This window comes from Siphateles boraxobius, unplaced genomic scaffold (assembly GCF_051911475.1).
Source record: "Siphateles boraxobius isolate OS27281-9 unplaced genomic scaffold, OSU_SipBor_1 26, whole genome shotgun sequence".
Classification (NCBI taxonomy): Eukaryota; Metazoa; Chordata; class Actinopteri; order Cypriniformes; family Leuciscidae; genus Siphateles; species Siphateles boraxobius.
The window spans coordinates 1,592,207-1,613,772 of record NW_027508876.1 but is presented as its reverse complement, the minus strand read 5'-3'; the positions used below and the strand labels follow the sequence as shown (position 1 = coordinate 1,613,772).

General features: G+C 37.3%; 1 protein-coding gene across 1 annotated transcript in view; it reads left to right on the top strand.

The window, feature by feature from the left end:
- Nucleotides 1-16,262: 16,262 nt before the first annotated feature.
- adarb2 (adenosine deaminase RNA specific B2 (inactive)) overlaps nt 16,263-21,566 on the top strand; it is a 223,360-nt gene continuing 218,056 nt past the window's right edge. The window contains exon 1 of the mRNA XM_077244108.1: nt 16,263-16,559. Coding sequence (XP_077100223.1) covers nt 16,487-16,559 — 73 coding nt within the window. The 5' untranslated portion in view covers nt 16,263-16,486. The remainder of the gene's footprint in view (nt 16,560-21,566) is intronic.

Sequence of the window (21,566 nt, the reverse complement as noted above, 5' to 3'; positions counted from 1 at the left end):
TAACACACCCCTGGAGATGATTAGGAAATCTTTTCCCATGCCCCTACATGACATCCTTGTCACATTTGTACTTTTAACGTAGTCCTAATTAAGATTTGGTACAGACGTTAATTAAAAACAGCATCCTTCATGTTTTCATGCTTAATTGCAAATTTTATTGTTCAGATTAATTATGCTAGCTGCAATCGTAGCAGACTAAGTTGTCATCTGCCAAAAGCACCAATCTGAGGGATCCAAATAAATTCTAAATGTTTACTACTACCATCTGCTGTTCATATGGAGAAATATGATTTTACTTCCCTTCTTATGAAACGTGGTATATCCAGCAAAAACATACTAGCTTAATTTTCCTATCACAGTTTTCCTTTCCACTCTTCTTTAACCATTTGCATTGTGGCTATAGATGATATATCACTTTACTGCATTTAATCAGCCATAATGAATGGCTCTGATGTGATTGTTAACACTCACTTAGAAAACACCCCATCTCATCATTTTATCCGCCTTTAACTCAATAAAGGATATTTAACTCTTCACTTTGAAGCCGTTTTGGAGCCATTTCTATTTGTTGTTGCTAAGGATACCCTGTCACCATGGCAGTAAAATAATCTCTGATACTAATATCACTGCGCTTTCTGCCTGAAGTAGACCGTAGGGAAAAGAAAGCTAGCCGAGGAGAATATCTTGGTCCACATTCTGTGGGTGGTTGAATAATTCTTTGTCATATATCTTTTATTATGCCGGCCACCCGGTCAGAAATGACAATGTTCTTATAGTATGGAAGTCAGAGAGGCAATCCTATCAATATAAAGTGAATTATTCAGGACAATAATCTTTATTAGTCAAAGGAATAGCTCGCCGACAAATAAAAAATGATCGCTTAATTATAAAATTATAAATTATCACCCTCAAGCCATCTAAGCCAGGTGTATATGACTTTCTTCATTCAGCCGAACACAATCAGAGTTATATTAGATAATATCCTGGCTATTCCAAGCTTTATGATGACATTGAATAGTGCCCAAGTTTTTGAAGCTCAAAAAACCATCCATCCATAATAAAAGTAATCCATATTTTAATAAATGCCGTCTGAAGCAAAGCGATGGGTTTTTGTAAGAAAAATATCCACATTTAAAACTTTATAAACTATAATCATTGGTTTCCGCAACGGCCGTATGCGCGTTCACAAGCGAGTCATGTTCCGGCAGAAGAGTCACCTCTAACCCGGCATAGGCGTAGCATAAGCTAATAGCTAATAAGGTGAGAATTGATGAACGCAGAAGCGCAGAGAATAGAGGAAAACAAAACAGGTTAGAAATCAGAAACGAGAAGTTTTAAATAAATTACGATATAAGAGAAAAGGAGCTATTTCAGAGGTTACCCTTCCGCCGGATCTCGACTCGCGCATACAGCCGTTGCCTTAAGTCAGTGAATCGTTTGAACACTAGTGTATATTCGGAGGCGATGAGGCCAGTGTCCTGGAGTACCTGACTTTCTGTGGCCTCTAGCTAAAGCTCTGACACTTGGACACAAGTCATTGCAGATGTAAAATTGATTTAGACAGATAAACAGCGCAGAAATGAGTGACTTAATCTGCTCCTGGTTCCATTGAACACCTTACTGCAGCTTTAATGTTGGATAATAGTTGTATCACACTGTTGCCTATTTCATAATGCATTGTACACATTTTTCATTCTTGCAACTGCAACTTTATTTCTCATATTTGTGATGTCATTTCTTGTTATTTTGACATTAATTATATCTTGCAATTGCGAGAGGGGGCCTCCAAGGACTGCATTTGGTTCTGTCTGTTTGTTTAAAGAACATTATGCACTGAATGGAAAACATATTTGCTTTTGCTCTTTTGCAATTTTAAGATTCAAGCTGAACTGATTTTGGCAACACTTTTTTACAGTGTCCTTATTACATATGTTATATGTATTACTGTAGTAATAACACTGTAGTACTGTAGTAATTACTGTAGTAGTAACAGTGTTACTGTAGTTATACCTTACATATATATATGTTACTCAATGTACTTAAATGTTTTACAAGAACACCTTAAAATAATGTGTAACCCTGACTTGCATCAACAGTTTTTCCCTACAACTTTTTTCTTCTTCTTCCAGGGTCACGTGTGAATGTTTAAGCTGTGGGGTTCTGACAGTCAAACCTTCGCTGCAACCTATTTGTGATTTGATTATAGGCCATTCAGTGTTCACAGCAGAAAAAAGAGAGAGAAGGAGTTTGCATTGTTATCGGTCTTGTAATCAGTGACAGGTGAAAGGAACTGCATTGGAGCCGCAATCACATGCTGCGAATCATTGGTGGTGCATTCAAATGTGGTTATTATGGAAAATTTCTTTTAGCGTAATATACCGTTTCATCAACTAACTTTTTTGATCTTGTGGACCTTAATTAAACTCATTTAAGACACCTTTTACACTCACTATGTTTTTGTCCATGTCCTATGTGATATGTATAAGTCCATTTCCAGTAAAACACATGGTGAAAATGTTATTTTATATGGTGGAAACAACAATTTTTATATAAATTTTTTTAAAGCTTTTATAAAGCTAATTTTATACATAACTTAAGTACAAAAAAAAGTCACACTTGTTGCTTAATTTTCACATTACATTATGAGTGGAAATGGTGCAAAAAAAATGTTTTAAAGGAAATTAGGCAAAATCTGCTTGTAAAAAACCCCTGGGACATTAAAGTGCCTAAAGTTGAAGGAATACCCAATTAGATCTACTCCACTGTAATTTTAAGTCTTTTGAAGCAATTTATTTAGCATTTTTTTCTTCTTCTTTTTTTCTTGCACAATCCAAACATGGTAATCTTATAAGAATCATTATTTAAAAGCCTTGCTTTTAGCATTAAAAGAACAGTTTTGACATGCTGAAGACATAAGTTATGCCTGAGTAAATGCGTTTTATCTGAAAGCGTCATCCAAGCAGAAAATGAGAAAACGTTTTATAGTTTCACAAATTGTACAAATGAAACAACAATGCAGGCCATCTGTTGCCGGCATCAAATCAGTGCGAGAACACAATGACCTTTTCTGATGTCACAGGCAGCATATGCTGGACTGCAGAGCCGTTCGTAAGCATGTGTGAATTCTGCCAACTTAATAAACAACAGAAATATTACAATGCAGTGCTAAATACTGCACTTGTATTCCTGAGGATTTACACTCCATGACAACATATGGCACAATCAGTGTAGTCAAAATGAAAAAGACATTGGAAAAAAAGGGCAAACAAACAAAAATAGTGACTGTAATTTTGTTTTTCAAATCCACCCATGAATGCAATCTGCAGCTACCTTGCATGCTTTCCCCCCTCTTAGTAAATCTAGGGAATTTTTTTCCCCCTGCTTAAGTCCTGTGGAGTGTCAGGCAGTATATTGGTGAAGTGGCTTAAAACCTCGTGCTTACGTTTCTCTCCAAACTTGTCGAGCAGCTTCAGATGTAGTCGTGCTCGGAGGAAGTGGTCTGAAGGATTACTGTCGGGCCGTAAAAGAGGCAATTAATCGCAGTCTCGGAAATACTGTGATATACAGTGGAACTTCAAGGACTTGTGGAGTCTTTTCATAAGATGATCCAGTATTCTCCAATTTGTGCCAAATGGGCAGAGGAAGAGAGATGGAAAAACTTTTTTAATGTGTTTGTGCTAAAGATATGTGACTAATTGAAATATGCTGGGCCATGCCATCTATAAGCTTGTGAAAATGATCTACAGTGTAATATCAAACATTTTACTGAGCTTCATGAATTGCCAGGGGACCAAATGATTGTGAATTGAATGAGATGAAGACATACAGCACGAACATTATAGTTTTGTCACTAACTCTACCTATATAACGTGTATGTTCTGTTTGGGTTTCCATTTGCCTGTTTTCCTAATCATTAGTTAAATAATCCCACCCCTGTTTCTGTTCATCCAGTTATCTCCTTGGTATTTAAACCCTGTGTTATGTTCAGTTCATTGTCTGGTAATATGTAATGGTTGTGTGTGCTTTATCTCCTGCGTTTCTCCAGTGTGGATTATTAAAGACTTTGTGTTTGGACACCCCATATAAAATTAAAATGAATGTCTCAGTATGTTACTTCTAAGGATTTGGGATAATAACAGATGTTGTATGGACTTTTACAAAGATTTTTTTTTTCAGACCCTGGAAATAACTATCAGCTTTGGTTGAATGGAAAACCAACACGATCTCATGGTAATTCCAAAATTATAAATGCACCACTTTTGTTTTTGCCCCCATTTTTCATGAGCTGAACTTGAAGATCTAAGACTTTTTCTATGTATGCAAAAGGCCTATTTCTCTGAAATATTGTTCACAAATCTGTGACTAGTGAGCACTTCTTCTTTGCCGAGATAATCCATCCACCTCACAGGTGTGGCATATCAATATGCTGATTAGACAGCATGATTATTGCACAGGTAGGCCTTTGCATAGAGTTGATCAGGTTGTTGATTGTGGCCTGTGGATTGTTAGTCCTCTCCTCTTCAATGGCTGTGTGAAGGTGCTGGATATTGGCAGGACCTGGAACACACTGTCGTATACGCGATCCAGAGCATCCCAAACATGCTCAATGGGTGACATGTCCGGTGAGTATGCTGGCCATGCAAGAACTGGGATGTTTTCAGCTTCCAGGAATTGTGTACAGATCCTTGCAACATGGGGCCGTGCATTATCATGCTGCAACATGAGGTGATGGTCGTGGATGAATGGCACAACAATGGGCCTCAGGATCTCGTCACGGTATCTCTGTGCATTCAAATTGTCATCAATAAAATGCACCTGTGTTTGTTGTCCATAACATACACCTGCCCATACCATAACCCCACCGCCACCATGGGCCACTCGATCCACAATGTTGACATCAGCAAAACGCTCACCCACACAACGCTATACACGCTGTCTGCCATCTGCCCTTCACAGTGAAAACCGGAATTCATCCGTGAAGAAAACACCTCTCCAAAGTGCCAGACGCCATCGAATGTGAGCATTTGTCCACTCAAGACGGTTACGACGACGAACTGCAGTCAGGTCGAGACCCCCGATGAGGACGACAAGCATGCAGATGAGCTTCCCTGAGACTGTTTCTGACAGTTTGTGCAATTCTTTGGTTATGCAAACCTATTTTTGCAGCAGCTGTCCGGGTGGCTGGTCTCAGACCAGACCGCAGACCACGTGTGACCACACCAGCCCGGGGCCTCCACATCCAGCATCTTCACCTCCAAGATCCTGGATGTGGAGGTCCTGGGCTGGTGTGGTTACATGTGGTCTACGGTTGTGAGGCCGGTTGGATGTACTGCCAAATTCTCTGAAGCGACTTTGGAGACGGCTTATGGTAGAGAAATTAACATTCAATTCACGGGTAACAGCTCTGGAGGACATTCCTGCAGTCAGCATGACAATTGCACGCTCCCTCAAAACTTTTGACATCTGTGGCATTGTGCTGTGTGATAAAACTGCACATTTTAGAGTGCCTTTTATTGTGGCCAGCCTAAGGCACACCTGTGCAATAATCATGCTGTCTAATCAGCATCTTGATATGCCACACCTGTGAGGTGGATGGATTATCTCAGCAAAGGAGAAGTGCTCACTAACACAGATTTAGACAGATTTGAGAACAATATTTGAGAGAAATAGGCCTGTTGTGTACATAGGATCTTTGAGTTCAGCTCATGAAAAATGGGGGCAAAAAATAAATTGTTGCGTTTATAATTTTGTTCAGTGTATTTTACATTTTTGCCAATTGGTGGCTAATTCATATTAATCTGTACAATCTAATTCCTACATTTTGGTACGAACTGCTTACGCTCCAGTGACAGGTATGTTTAGGACCTTCATGCTTAATTTTTTTTTTAAACATCACATTGTACGAATTCATATAATATCACTACCTTGTAAAAAAGTTACATTTCCCTGTGAGATTGGGTTGAGAAAACAGCAGCTTGAACATTCTGCTAAACATCTCCTGTTGTGCTGTTTTGGTAGCTTATTCCTTGACGCAAGAGAGATTCAAACCTGTAACTTTGTGAGCATGCAGCTCTTACACGTGTATTACCCACTGTGCCACATCAGCTGTGACAGCCCAGAATTTCTATCAGAAACATTTGCACTGTACCTGACAGAAAGCACTAGAAAGGCACAGACAAACACAAATGCAGTTGTACAGCTCACCTTCACCAGCACGGGTTGGTGTGATTGGAACTGGCACAGCTGAGGCATTACCTCAGGACTTGCTTTTACAGTTCTTTGTGCCCTGCTGTCATGCTGGATATGTGCTTCAGTAACGCCTGACACAAGTGGAAGGGAAAAGGCAATTTTACACACTTTAACAACTCATGAAGTCGCCTCATGTCCCCTAGCCCTTCCACTTTCTTGTAAACATAGATATAATTTATTTTTTCTATTCTTTTTGTTCCACCTTAACTTTCCCGTGTTTCTGTGATAAGCTTTACAGACCGGAAATGCACATAATTATCCCATTATGAAAGGCCAGTGAGCTGACAGAGTTCAATGATATTCAGGACACCCGTGTCTGTATCCATTCACAAAGTGAATTAAATAGGGTGGTTTATTCAAACTAAAAGCAGCTTGTTGTTAGTAAATGTTCAGTTGAGTTGCATTTTATAGGGATCATGTCATAATTATTTATAATTTTATTCTTTCCCTGAAGTCCACTAATAATTTGCATTAAAAAGGATGACGGAAATAAACATTTGGGTGGGACTGCATTTTATCCATCAGGAAATAACCACATCATAAAAAGCGAATGTTGATGTCGACTGAAAAAAAGGAAAGTTTTACATTTTTATTTGATTTCATTTCAGTTCACTTTTTATTTAAAATAACAAAAATCTAGTTTCAGTTTTAGTTTTAGTAAACTTTAATCACCCTGGTCCATATGTGCACCAGGGAAAATGTTCAAATGTCCCCACCAAACCTCGGTGTTGTTCTTGCATAAGAATGTTTTTTCCTATCAGAATGAATATATCATCTTCCTCTGTCTTCTTTCAGACATACCTTTGGCTCTTCCAGTCTGCAATGTTAAACCCATATTGTGTTCGGTGATGGCCCCAACCCCCAACATAACCCTGGCGACACCAGCTCCATAATAACAGTCATTTTGAATTAACCTTAGTCCTGCCAGAATGGCCTACTGTCAGTGTGATTATGCTCCGCCTCCACAACCCCTGCCACAGGAAGTCAATTGTTTTGTGTTTGTGACTGTGCATATGCCTGAATTTATGTGCCTGAGAACAGACAGAATAAGATGTGATATTTCTGCACTGTCAAGTTTCCTTCATTTTTCCTGTCTATAAATGTACTTTTTGTTGAATTTTAATTATTGTAAATCTGATAGTGTAAACATAATTACAATTGAGCACCATTTGTGCTATATGAACACAAATGTTACAACCAATTGTTTAGCTCGCTTTTGACCGGCAGATGATAAAATAGAAAAAAAATCACATAGGTTGTTATTGAAGGAGAAACCAGAGTCATATGTAGACATTAGAATATCATTGAAACTTGGATCTTTTGACTTGGGCCAAGAAACCACCCTAAAGCAACATAACCGCGCGTTTTAAAAAAAAAATCTCTGAATAATTTACTAAACGCATAGCAACACTATATTCATTTATGCACATATTCTATGCTAGCAACCACATTTACCCATTTAAACTACTAAATGTAAAGATGTGTTGCGTACATGATTATTATATGGTTTAGATATTTTATAAGCTTTCTGTGTTTGAGTTTCTTTGAGCTTGGAGACTGTGACCTGTGAATATGCTGTTTAGATTTGGAGCTGGAGAGTGAATTTGTGCTTCAGGCATGTATGTGTGTTTTGCCTATATGGACGAGAGGAATTTTAGAAGTGTCTGTGTGTATATGTGTGCGTTTGTGGGGATAGGCTATACTATGGTGGGAAGATGAAGGCCGATCTTCAGACCCTTCGAAAACCACATGTGAGGTGCCTCAGCACAAGATAAGACCTAATCCCTCCCAGAGAGCCGAAAAGTCAATATCCACACACACACACACACACACACACACACACACACACACACACACACACACACACACACACACACACACACACACACACACACACACATACACACACACACACACACACACACACACACACACACACACACACACACACACACACACACACACACACACACCAAAGGAGGCTCCAAATCTTTGTCCAAAGTAACACAGCAACTAGCAGAACCAGTTATTTGGAGACATAGCATATACGTACCATGGAGAAAAATGGCCAAAGGTTTGACTACTAGTTCACCCAAAAATGGAAATTATGTCATTTACACATTCTCAAGTTATTCCAGACCTGTATGTCTTTGTTTCTTCTGGGGAACACAAAATTAGATATTCGAAGGCATGTTCATGCTGCTCTTTTCCTTACAATGAAAGTGAATAACTAAAATTCCACCATAAAAGTATATAATATGTTCCTAGTCAGTTGAAGCCATTTCATAGATTTGTGTGAGAAACAAACCAAAATACCATTATCTATTAAATAATTAAATAAATAATTTACCAAACCATAATTTATTAAAAACCTTCAAATTTAATTTAAACTTATATTCCAACTTTGCAATTGGCCATCAGAAACATGAGAACCAAAGGAGTTTTTCATCACTGACGTCAAGTCAGGCATGATTCATGTTGAAGTCCCATGTTATTGGTCCTGGATGCTGATAATTCAATAAAATACAAAAATCCCTAGACTTGCGTTAAAAGAGAGACTTGAGCAAAATCTAGAGACCAGAACATCATAAGGCCATGACTCACCAAGCCAGTCAACAATCGGCCAATGTCAGATGTCACTGATCCTCTGATGCTGCACATATTGGCACTAGTCAGAGTTTCGTAGTTTGTAGTTTTGGCCATCTGAGCATGTTAAATTGTCAGTGGAGCCAGCCTGTGAGATAAATCACTCTGATTGGCTGTTTCCCTTAGCAAACCAGATCCAAAGATGAAAACAAAGGGGACGAAAGCATGCAAACACTCTCAGAAAAAAGGGTACATAAGCTGTTACTGGGGCGGTACCTTTTTAAAAGGTACACTTTTGTTCCTTTTAGGTATATGTACTTTTAAGGTACCATTCTTATGGTACAATGTGTACTTTTTGAAAAGGTACCCTCCCAGTAACAGCTTATGTAGCTTTTTTTTTCTGAGCGTGAATGACGAAGACAAGAGGACGCAAACAGATGTTGATGTTGGTTTGGGGTGTGTAGGCTTATTGAGATTTGGAGTTGGATCTTTTGACTTGAGCAGCAAGAAATCTCGCAACCACCCAAAACACCCTAAATCAGTATAACAGCATGCTAAAACTCAAATGTGATTACCCTAGCAACAGCATACATTTATACATATACCGTATGTATGGCTATGCAACCACCCACAAATCGTTTTGCAAAGGTTTTCTTGAGAACCAAAGGAGTTATGAAACATTGACATCAAACTCAGCATGATTCATAAGTCCCATGTTTGTTTGGAAAAGAGCAGCTTGAAAATTCTACAAATATCTCCATCTGTGTTTGACAGAAGAACACAAATCATACATCTTTGAAATGACATGAGGGTGAGTAAATGAAGAAAGAATTTCCCTTTTTAAATGAAATTTTAATTAAACTGCTACTGATAATGGCTGAAATTTCACTGTCATTTATGATGCTATAATACTTTATGTTTATGAGAAGCCGGTGGCAGGCAACAGTCCTCTTCTCCCTCGTCCTCCTCTCTCGCTCTCTCTGTCTTCCTCTGTTACACTGCGAGTATATAGAATCTAACGAATGACTAACATTCCCCCGGGGAGAGTATTAAATAAATAGACCACCAGGCACTCTGACAAAATGGAAATGATCATATCATTAGACGTAACGCATCTGTCATAAGAGACAAGACGTTGAATTCACTGCACAATCACAAGGAGTCGCACTAAATTTGATTACCGGCTATATAAAACACCAGCGCACATTAGCAGCCTGGTAAAAATGGGCATCTCTCATAACATAAGATGTATCTTATGATTCACAATGCCACCGCTGCTGAAGTGTTTCATTTTGATTGGATCATATCAAATTTCCTTGAACAAATTATGCTTTTCAAGTAGCGTAACATGGTGCTTTCCTCACACTGAGCAGAGCACGCAAGACATGTTGATTTGATTTTTCCCTTTCCTGGTTTTCACAGGATCAGGTTAACTACTGTTGGAAGTTCCCAAGAGTGGTAATGACAAGGAAAAATGAAGAGAGAAGAGATAAAAATAGATTGTTGAGAAAGAGACAATGTTAAAATGATGAGGGACTATCCTCAAGTGTTCAAGGAGGGAACAGAAATAAATATGGTTACATTGGCTGTTGCAGCAATAAACTAGTATAACTTAATGCATGCATTTTTAAACTTTGAACTTTGATTTTAAAAATGAAAACATCTATTTTAATGACAAAAGTTCAAATACTCTTATTTTGTCATTAAAATAGATGTGTTTTCATGCAAGTGGCACAAATCGGTATCGGTATCTGCCAATCGTTTTTTGTTAAAATCAGTATTGTTATCTACCCCAAATCGAAGCATCCCTAGTGTGCACCCAGGGGCCCAAGGTCCCTAAAGGCCTGTGTATACTACACTTCTCGAGTATACTCAAACCGTGTATGGACGAGTTCGACACATGTGCAGTACAATTGCTTTTCTATACTCTACAAGACATCAGAGGGCAGCACTGAGTCGAGCAGGACATTCGCTCGGAAAGATAGAAGAAGAAAAGTAGCAGATCCGCCATTACATTCGAAGTTTAGAAGAAGAACCAAAACCAAAAACGATGGATAATAATAGCTGCACTCTTCTTCGACGACTGCACAGTACAGTACATCACAACTGTGTATTGCCACCTAGTGGACTCTTCTGTCTCAACATTCACCTTGTGCATGAGCTGTTATCATTCATGCGGACAAAAAAAAAAGGGCTGCACATGGAAAACGTGGATACTGTACTTTTGGCACAATGGTCAGCTTGTGCTGTATGCAGACCTGAGGGTCGTATTGGTGAATTTGCACTGGATGAACTTGCCCCGGAGTTTATCTCACGCTGTATGCGCTAAGGGCCCTGGAGTTGAGCTATTTTGGCAGTCCCAGGTCAACTTAAATATGATTTTTATTTGCCTGTAAGAGCAGAAATTGCACACATACTGTAGTTATGTCTTATGAAGTTAAGCCCTTGCCATTGAACAAAGTTTAGGCCTATGGGCAGCGATCAGTAAAGTGAAATCTATCCCCAGCAGTCCAGCATGTCTGCTCAGTAAATTACAATCAATAGAAGTCAGAGCGCATGTTTACATCTATAAAGCGTTCTGCAGCGTGAAGAAAATAGGCTGTACTAGCAGCTTGACATTAATTGATATATGAGAGAGAGAAGGAAATGTTCTCCTGAGATGAATTAATTATGAATTAATTTTTCGCAATTTAGCAACAATGTAGAGCAGTTTCGGACTGTTTGATTTTCTCTTAATTATTAACTTTATTTAATTGAAATCTGCAGGTTTATCTAATCCAGAACAGTGGTTCACACTTGGATAAGGGAGCAATAAAAATACTATTGTCAAAAAATAATAATATTATAAACTCTCTCCCCTTCTCTCCTTTTCTCTCTAAATGAAGAATTAAATTAGATTTTTTTTATTAATAATAATTATGAGGAATATTGAGGAATTTGAAAATGTATTGAATTGTAAAGAAATGTTGTGCTTTGCCTTGTGGCAAACTGTAGCGGATGAGGAATTGTCTTCCCCCAGTGAAATCTGTATTTGAATGGTTTCTGTTGAACTGGCTCTCTTTCTTGGAACAATCCCAGTATGAAATGAAATACAATTAAATAAAGTAGTACAATGAGGTGCCCCAGTGCATCATGGGAGTGATGCCTAGACTGAGCCATTTGAAAATGATTCTGAAGATATTACTGTATCATATGTGCATTCTTAAGACATATGTCACTGCCACTTATTTTGAATTGGACAACATAGCATCGAAAGTAAATTGTGTTTATTGTAATTTTTGGATGCAGAAGCTTTATAAACCAATCACTGAGATGAGCAGTGTAGTGAAATGAACATCCTCTCAAACCTAATCTGAAATTAGAGGATCTGTCTCGTCCCTTTTCAGTTTGTGTTGGTCTCAACTCTTGCCTCTTGTTTACCTGTGCATAAAAGGAAGTATTTGTGTATAGAAGAGCGGTGCTGATGTTCTTTCTTACACACACACACACACACACACACACACACACACACACACACACACACACACACACACACACACACACACACACACACACACACACACACACACACACACACACACACACACACACCCTATAGGGTTATCAGGAAGCAGTTTGCCTTGCCAAACGTTCATTATGTCCCCAGATAGTGGCATTGGCAACTTGTCACCATCATTGATTTCTTTTAAACTGCAATTTACATGGATATTTGTGGGTGTCCTCCAGGCAACCAGTGTCCCCACAGACCACCCAACACCCTTACCAATCCATCCACACACACATACCCATGCAAACCCACACCTTTTCCCTATAGCTCTCATGGAAATGTTCCAAGTGCACAAAGAAATCTCAAAGTGACTTTTCTGTCAGCAAATATGCCGTGTTTTCAAATGTACTTCCATTCGCTCTACTTTTTTTTCCTGCAGTAAATGTCACCAAGTAGTCGCACTGCTGGTATTTTAGACGAAGTCTAATGACATTTGACAGGGGGAAAAAAAGCCTTTTGTTTTGTTAGCAAAATGTCAACATCAATGCATGTATGTCTACGATTATTTCAGTTTATAAATCTGTCGATCAGCAGATTGGAGGAGGTGTTTGCTTTAGGGGGAAGAGTAAGGTTGGTTCAGAGAACATGCGTATCTCAATTATTCTTCTGAAGATTTCTTTTAGCTCATCATTTCGATGTGAACGTGGATGAACCATCTCAAACCTTCCTCATAACTGATACCTAATTTTGAGTGCGATCATATTTATTTGAATGTGATCAATTGATTAACATTTTTAATCAAATTAATTGCATGATATTCTGAACAACGAATAACATTTTGATTCAATCACATTTAACCACATATACAAACATTTATTGAGAAATGCCACCAAATAAAGATATTTCAAAGGGATTTAGAAGTCAATGCTTCCATTGGTAGTTTTCTTTACATATCTTTGAACATTTTAATAATTTTAAAAATTTTCCAATTAGGTTTGTCACTCTGTCAGAGATACATTTAGGGGTAAACTTTTTTTAAAGATTAACCCATAGTGTGCCTGACCCATGCTTACAGAGTCAATAACAATGTAACATTACTAGCACAGGAGAACATCTCAGTTACGACTGCGTTGCTTTGCCACACTTCATGCATGCCTGAGAGTGACAACATTTATGCTTTATAGCTTCCGGATACGCCGACATCTGTCATGCACTCGTGTTGGCCAATACAGTTTTTTACAATCGCTATGACAATTTTTTCAATACTTTTAACAAATTTCCTAAACTCTTAACACAGTTACCACTACATCGGTCTGTGTAAGCTATACTATTAACACATTTCTTGTTGCTTTGACACAAAATGCATACAATTTACAAAAATTTAAAATGCTTGAACTTCTTTTACACAAAAGCTCAAACAAGACCAAAACAATGGATTTTTACTGGCAAACTTACCAATGCTTTAACACTGTATGTCAGAACAGATAACACCATGTTCTAAACCTAACCCAGGCTAAAGTCAAGTAAACAGCTGTTTATACACAGATATATCCCCTGTCCACATATTTTATTCTATTGTTACTGAGAAATAGCTGATTGAATTATGAAAATATATACATTTATTTTTATATATTTTATTTATTGCAACAATTCTGTCTCTGTCTTAGTTTTTTCATTACAGTAACTGCCAATTCTATAAAGCACTCTGAGATGGGTCTTTTTTTTATTGAATTTCTGCAGAAAAGACCTAAACCCAACAAAACACAAATGTAGAGAGGCTTCAAAAGAAACTGCAGTGCAAAACACAATCTATGATCAATACAATATACTGTCTGTTGTATAAGAGCAGACCTGACACATATAAAATAATGCCGTTTCTGTAATTCCATCTGATGTTCGTGTTTTTATGACACTGTGCTATGATTGACTAAATCTTCCTGTTGGACAAGAACATATGTTAGTGTTTTGAAAAATTATTTTGATTTTGAGACTTGTTTGCAGTGTTTTGGTAGACATCGTGTATTGTTGCAAGTGTATTATTGTATTTTGAAAATTAGTGTTGGAGTTTAGTTTACAATGTGTGATTTTGAGCATGAAATTAACTGTTTTGCCAATTGTGTGTTGTAGGTGAGTTGGTGCGTTAAGAGTTTAGGAAATTTGTTAAAAGTATTGAAAAAATGGTCATAGCGATTGTAAAAAAAAACTGTAAGATTTGTATAAGCTTCCCATAGCATTAATATTCTGATGCAACATTTTTGAAAGTTTCACTTTCACTTCTGCCAATTATTTATTTAATTTTTTTCATAAATGTCAAAGTAGCCTAAAGAATATTCTCTGACAAAAGGGCTGTGGGATCTATTCGACAAGTTGTATGCTTATCTATGCAAGTTTGAAAAGTAGCCTAGTGATATTTTCTGGTAAAACTATACAAATTTATTAAATTATAATGTTTTAAAAGTTATAAAGAGGAGGAACATAAAAACTTACAAATGTAAAGGTCTCATTTAATGTGGTCAATTACACACAAAAAATATCTGCTTGTAAAAACAAAGACAATGTTTACCTAAAGTGATTCACTTAATGATAGTCCATGGTGCACTTTCCACTGGAACATTTCTAAAACTACATAGAATAAGATCACTTAGTTGTTCCAGTATGACCAAACTTGGTAATTTTCACCAGATAAACACTGCCTGGCCTAAAAAGAAAACAAGGGTAGATGTTCAGATTTTAATAGGCAAATGCTAAAGAGTCTATGATTGGATTATTATTGCAGTGATTATTATCATGGTCATATGCCAGGATTACAGTGTCAAGATTCATCAGGCTCAAACTATGAAAGAATGGTTGTGAGGAGCATGAAGAATCATTTCCACACATGAATCAGCTCCTCTGAGTCCAGATCTTAAATTCATTGAAAGTCTTTGTGCTGGAGGAGACTTTACAGAGAGCTGTACTCTTGCATTCTCAATACAAGATCTTCACCAAAAATGTATGCACCTCTTGTTGGAAATATAATCACAACATTTATTTCCATCAAGAGGTGCATCAATTTGGAATATGGCCAATGATGTGTCTTCCTATTCTTTAAGAAAGAAAAAGCTACACACTCCATCACTCAATCACTTTAACTCACCAAAATAAGTTGAGCGATTTTCAACTTTTTTACAAGTTATACAAAATTCAACTACTTTTTTAAGTCAGTCTCTAATTTAAGTTGATATTTTACTCACACATTTAAGGCAGCATCTATTTTTTACAGTGTATAGTAAATCAAAAAAATCGTGAATCCCAGATTTCCAGTTGAATTTCTGTATTTATCATTTTATCCGGTACGCAACACTCCTTTAAGTCAATGATTTTACCCTTTACAGACTATGAGAAATCTATACTTTCTCAGTGCCACTTTATAGTAACTTTCATACAAAATATTATCACTATCACATACATTATACCATTAACACTAGCACACTATTACCACATTAATCACAATAATTAATAGTCATCATGAAGTTGGAAGAATAACACAAGTCAGGTTTACACACACATGGAGAGTCCATGCATCTCACGTTTAAAGTAAAAGAGAAAATGTCTCAAATGTGAATGCTAATTATATATGTAATGAGCACATTTTAATAAGAAAAAAGCAAACAGAACCCTTTTCACTAATGCTCGAACACTGTATACTGTATTTCTGCAACTTCTGCTGTCCCAGCTAAATCTCACCCTTCCTGTCGTTCCTTTCACCCGCGCGCATCAAGCCATCACTCACTCCGAGATGAAGGCTGAGTTTGCGCGCCTGCATGGGATGGGGGGGTGTGTCATCGGTCGTGATGTCAGAGCGCGAGGACTCTCATGATTGGCTCTAATTAGAATCTGCGGCAGCAAATAGACACGCGTCTTGCATGATTGGATTCAAAGTGTCTGGTGCCAAAAAACGCAGAGGCGCAGGAGCTCCAGACGCGCTCTCACGCGGGAGGAGGACGCGACGTCCGCTGAGCTCAAAACACAGTCACTTTCAGCTCGTTATCAAGAGCTTATTAGAAGAGTGTGAGGAGGAATAGGGCGAAGCTGATATTCCCGGAGCGTTTCGCGTGCGCAACCGCAGCAGAGCAACAACTTCAGAAACATCAAGAAGAACAAGTTCTCCAGAATCTGAGCACCATGGCATCGGTCCCCAGCAGCCAAGTCAAATGCAAGTTCAAGAGGAGGAGGAGGAGAAGGTCTAAGCGAAAAGGTAAAGTTTCTTTCAGTCATTATTCGTTTTCTAAATAAACGCTTCCCTCCTAAAGCCGAAACAACGGAGAGGTCGCGCTCACCGGTTGGAATATGCAGAATTAAGTACCGATCATCTCGGCATAACTGCGCAGTCTGGATGTGTGTGTGTGTGTGTGTGTGTGTGTGTGTGTGTGATGCGCGCGGTCGCATCAGCATCGTTCCTCTGTCAAGTTTGTGTAAACATATGCCAGATGCGCACTGATTCGCGCTCGCGAGAGGAAACACTCGCTTTCGCCGTTTAATTCTCGGTCAGTATTTACAGTCCTCATATCTGCCCTTGTCGTAACCTCAACTATACAATTTGACCTCATTTACACGCTGCGACTTTAATGTTATCTGACCTTTTCAGTCTCTTGTGACGATCGATGCATTAATGGAATTTTAGTAGTTTTTCCGAATTTATATAAACTAGGCTATAACTGCCTAGACACTGTAAAATCTGAAGTGTGGTTGTTACATTTCAGGATTTCTTTCTACTCAATCTGACCTATTAAAATGATTTTGCTGTAACCTAATGTAGACAGTTCATATTAAATCATAAATGCATATGTTACCACATAAAGTGAGTTTATTAGGTTATCTGATAATATATTCTTCAGTTTAAACCTTCAATTATATTTAAATCACTGTAAAAAAAAAAGTATTTGACTTTATTTTCTGCATCATTAATTAAATTCAAAGTGGTAAAAGTGCTGTGAACTGTAGGTTATATATTTGGCAACACGTATTGCTTTGATTTGATTTAACTTGAAATTTTAGGCAGCAATTCAACGGAACCTGAATTTTCAGGGTTCAAATTGTTTACAGTGTGTAAAATCATAGCTACACATTTGGCACATCAGCTCTCATAAAAAAAATATATGAAGAAGTAAATAAAATGATTTTCAGCTACCAAGAGAGTTTATGTACAGTTACAGATACACCATAAACTGTTATGTCAGGTAGCCAAAAATCCACTTTATGTAGTAACTTCTACATTTATTATTAATATGCCTGACTCGACTTGCCTACTTGAGGATACATGACTAAATTAAAGTTGTTTGAAAAGGTCAGATTGAATAGAAATAGCTAAAATGCACATTTCCACTGTAAAAAAATAATACAGTTTTTAATCTAAATTACCTGGGTTGATTCAAGTAAAAATAAATAAATAAATAAATAATAATAAAATAATATATATATATATATATATATATATATATATATATATATATATATATATATATTTAAAATGACCAAATCCATCTTATTAGTTTACACCAACAAAAGTTATTTAAATAGTCAGATCATATAAAAAAGTTCCTTAAGGTAATAGCTCTGCTGAAGGACTGGCGTTTTGTATAATTGACCAATGGCATTATTACTATATTCTTAATAGCTCTAGTATAGTCTAGAATATACAAAAGAAGTATAGAATATTTTAAATTAATTTACTCTAGTAAAATTATTTGTATGGCATAAATCTATTAGCCATGGAAATATTCAAGTCTGCATGTATAGCATGGCTCTTTTTAGAGCACTGTCAACACTGAGAGAAATATAGCATTTTGGAGTTATTTTCTATTTTTTATAGAAATCAGGCATTTTAGGGAAATTAGTGGCACTAGCTTTATTTCCGTTATCAACTCTGAAATTTTATCAGAATGTAATGAGACCAGCGCAGCGTAATGTGATTGAATGATCACCGCTTGCCTCTCGTCTCACATTGGTGACTGGTAATAAATGAAGGTGTGTGTGTGTGTGTGTGATGGCCGAAACACCTGTGACAGGTTTGCGTGGTGTGTTTCACCCCGACACTGTTTATCGTGTGACCCGAGAGGAGCACAGGTCGTGGGCTGGATGGGCTGATAGCGCGCCGTTGATCAGACACGTTTCTCGCGGTCAGGTTTTGCCTTCGTTCATTGGCCAGATAAGAGGAGAACAGAGCCTGGTTTCTCCCACGGTTTATTTCTCCATATTGTCACATGATGGAGTTTGGGTTCCTTGCCACTGTCGCCTCAGGCTTACTTAGTTGGGGATACGTAATATTGTCACACTGTAACACACTGTAATATTTAACAATATTATTGATCGGACTGTACTGACGCTATGAGAACTGAACTGAGGACGGTGACATCATTTGTATCGATGAAATGAACTAATTTAATAATTGATGATCTTTACATGAAACTGATTCAACACTGAACTGACTGAACAGCCTAAATGCAAAATTTTCCAGTTTATCAATTGAAAGCTGCTTTGAAACAATCGGTATTGTATAAAGCGCTATAGAAATAAAGGTGACCTGACTTGACTTCACTGGCACATTGGATTTGCTTTGAGTTTTTTCACATCTGCATTGCATGGCTTTTCCGAGATCTTGAAATGTGCATTTGAAGCATTTGAACCTCACAACCATCAAGCAGGATTAGGAGTAGTAAATAAATCATTATTATTTCACAATTTAAATATTGAACAGTTATTAGGCTGTATGCAATGAAGAAATTGTTCCTGGTTTTGCTTTCGAGGACATTGTGCTGGAATTAATCTCGTGGCCTGCAGTGTGCAGTCGCTCCATGAAGTAGCATTAGCAATACACACACACACACACACACACACACCGATGTCTGTCGACAACTGTGGTCTGACCTGTAACCCAGAGTATTAATAGCCCGAGCAATCGTGGGAACGTAGACAATAGTTGTAGTGTAACACTGAGGCAAATATATTTACATAATGGAAATGGCAGAATTGGTCACACAACATTAAGCATTGCATATAAACATTAGAGGAGAGCGTAAGAGTGTGTGCATGCGCTTATGTGTGTTTGAATGGCTAATTTATCAGCTGAGCTAATGGGAAGTGATGGAGCTGGACAGAAGAGAAGATCTGCTAGGATTGAATATGCTAGAAAGTAAACGTCCTGGTCAGCGGCGGAAGGTTTAGCTGGTTGATTATTTAGACCACCAGACTTGTTTTGTGTGTTTCATCATCGTTATCCTTATAATGAAAGATTGTCATTTCCACTGGGATAATACACTTTACTCGGGGGAATTCAGACACAATTAATCACATAAAACCAGATAACGTCAGCAGATTGTTTTAACTTTTCCCATTTAATCTCTCATAATGGAGATGAAAACATAATACGGTTTCTCGTTCTAATAAACACTCATTTTCCTGAAAGCCGAAACAATTCATTTTATTGTTTTCCTGGCAAAAGGGCGACGTCCCGGGATTATATCGACATGGTATTTGACGATCTAATCCTCAGCAAATGCTTCAGATTATTACAGAGTGTCCTGTGCATTAAAACCAATGTGTATTCAAACGCACGTAAGAAGATTTCGCTCCTGATGTCGTTTTGTTTGCGCGCCATTGTATCGTAGCGGTAATGTTATCAGAGGTTACTGAGGTAACACACATGCAAACAATAGAGATTAATCCTTCAAACTGGGGCAGTTTCTCTCATTGCCATCAAGTACGTACTTTATTTTTAACCTCACGTACTTGGTACTCAAATCCATTTGTACCATACTGTGTGTGTGTTGAGGAATTGCTAAGTTGTTGACCCGCTTACTTCAAACTTATCAGCAAACATGACAGACGCCAACTGCAGCATATGTGAGGTTTTAAATAATACAGAGAAGCCGATGCCTTGTTGTAGTAGAAGTACTCTACTTTTAGCTCTGAACTTGTTAAGGTGCGACTGCCCCGCTGTGGTTCGTATCGAGGGGTGTGTGTGTGTGTGTGTGTGTGTGTGTGTGTGTGTGTGTGTTAGTCGACTCCAGGGTCAATTAACCACAGCTCATTTATTTACCTCCTGAGACTCTTATGGAATGAGTGTAGAGAAACCCCTACTACTAATTTAGTGTGCTTTCTGCGAAGGATGCCCTTATGAAAAAAAGTGAGCTTAATTGTTTTGTATAAGCACTAGGAGTGTTCTTAAAAAAACTGTACTTGCATATAATATAATATAATGTAATAGAATATAATTAGAATAGAACACAATATAAAATATGTAAAATGCCACTTTGGTTCTTAAATGACACTTCCATGACTGTTCCCTAAAAAGTGCACTTTTTTAATAATGTCAAATGCTTTAAAGTATAATTTAAATCATTTTAATAATCTTTTGTCATGCTTTATACACTTATTTTAATTTGTTGGCTAACATACTAAAGCACATATTAAAATACTAATTTTAAATGTGTGTTATTTGACATGACATTTTTAAGTTAATAAAGCATTGTACTAATTAAAAGGTTTAAATACATGAAATACAAGTTTCAATAGAAATGTCATGGTATAATTGGTGTAAACACCACACATTATATGTTTTAGTTAACCACAATGCGTGTCAGTACATTCGGCAGTACATTTGAACCGAAGGCAATGGAAGTAATTAAGACATCACATATGAAGATGAACTTGAGCTTTTCTAAAGTGGGATAAAAACACTCTAGATATGATATAAATGTATACAATAATACGATTTTATTTAATTGCAATTAACATACTATTGAGTTCCTGAAAACAGTGCATTCAGCTCACACTGTTTGCACGTTATATTCAGTAACACTTTATTTTAGTGTCGCTCTTACACACGTTACATGTAGTTACTATAATAATTACTGTAAATTGTGCATAAGTGCATGCAACTAACCCTAACCCTATAGTAAGTACGTGAAGTTAATTCTTATTACTCAGCATTAAATGTGTAATTACACTGTAACACTGACACCTTCAAATAAAGTGTAAGTATAATTTCTGTAATAACGCTTGACAAAGTTTGCTACATTTTACTTCTGCTTTCTGTGAAAAAGAAATCTGAAATCCTGTATTTTTTTTAGTTCACTGAAATGTGATACAGGCTGAAGCATTTCATCCGTCATATACGAATGTATTGGTATTTCTAACAGTGTGTTAGTAATGATGTGTGTGAATGTTGACAGACATGGTGCAGCGATTATTACACACATCTTGA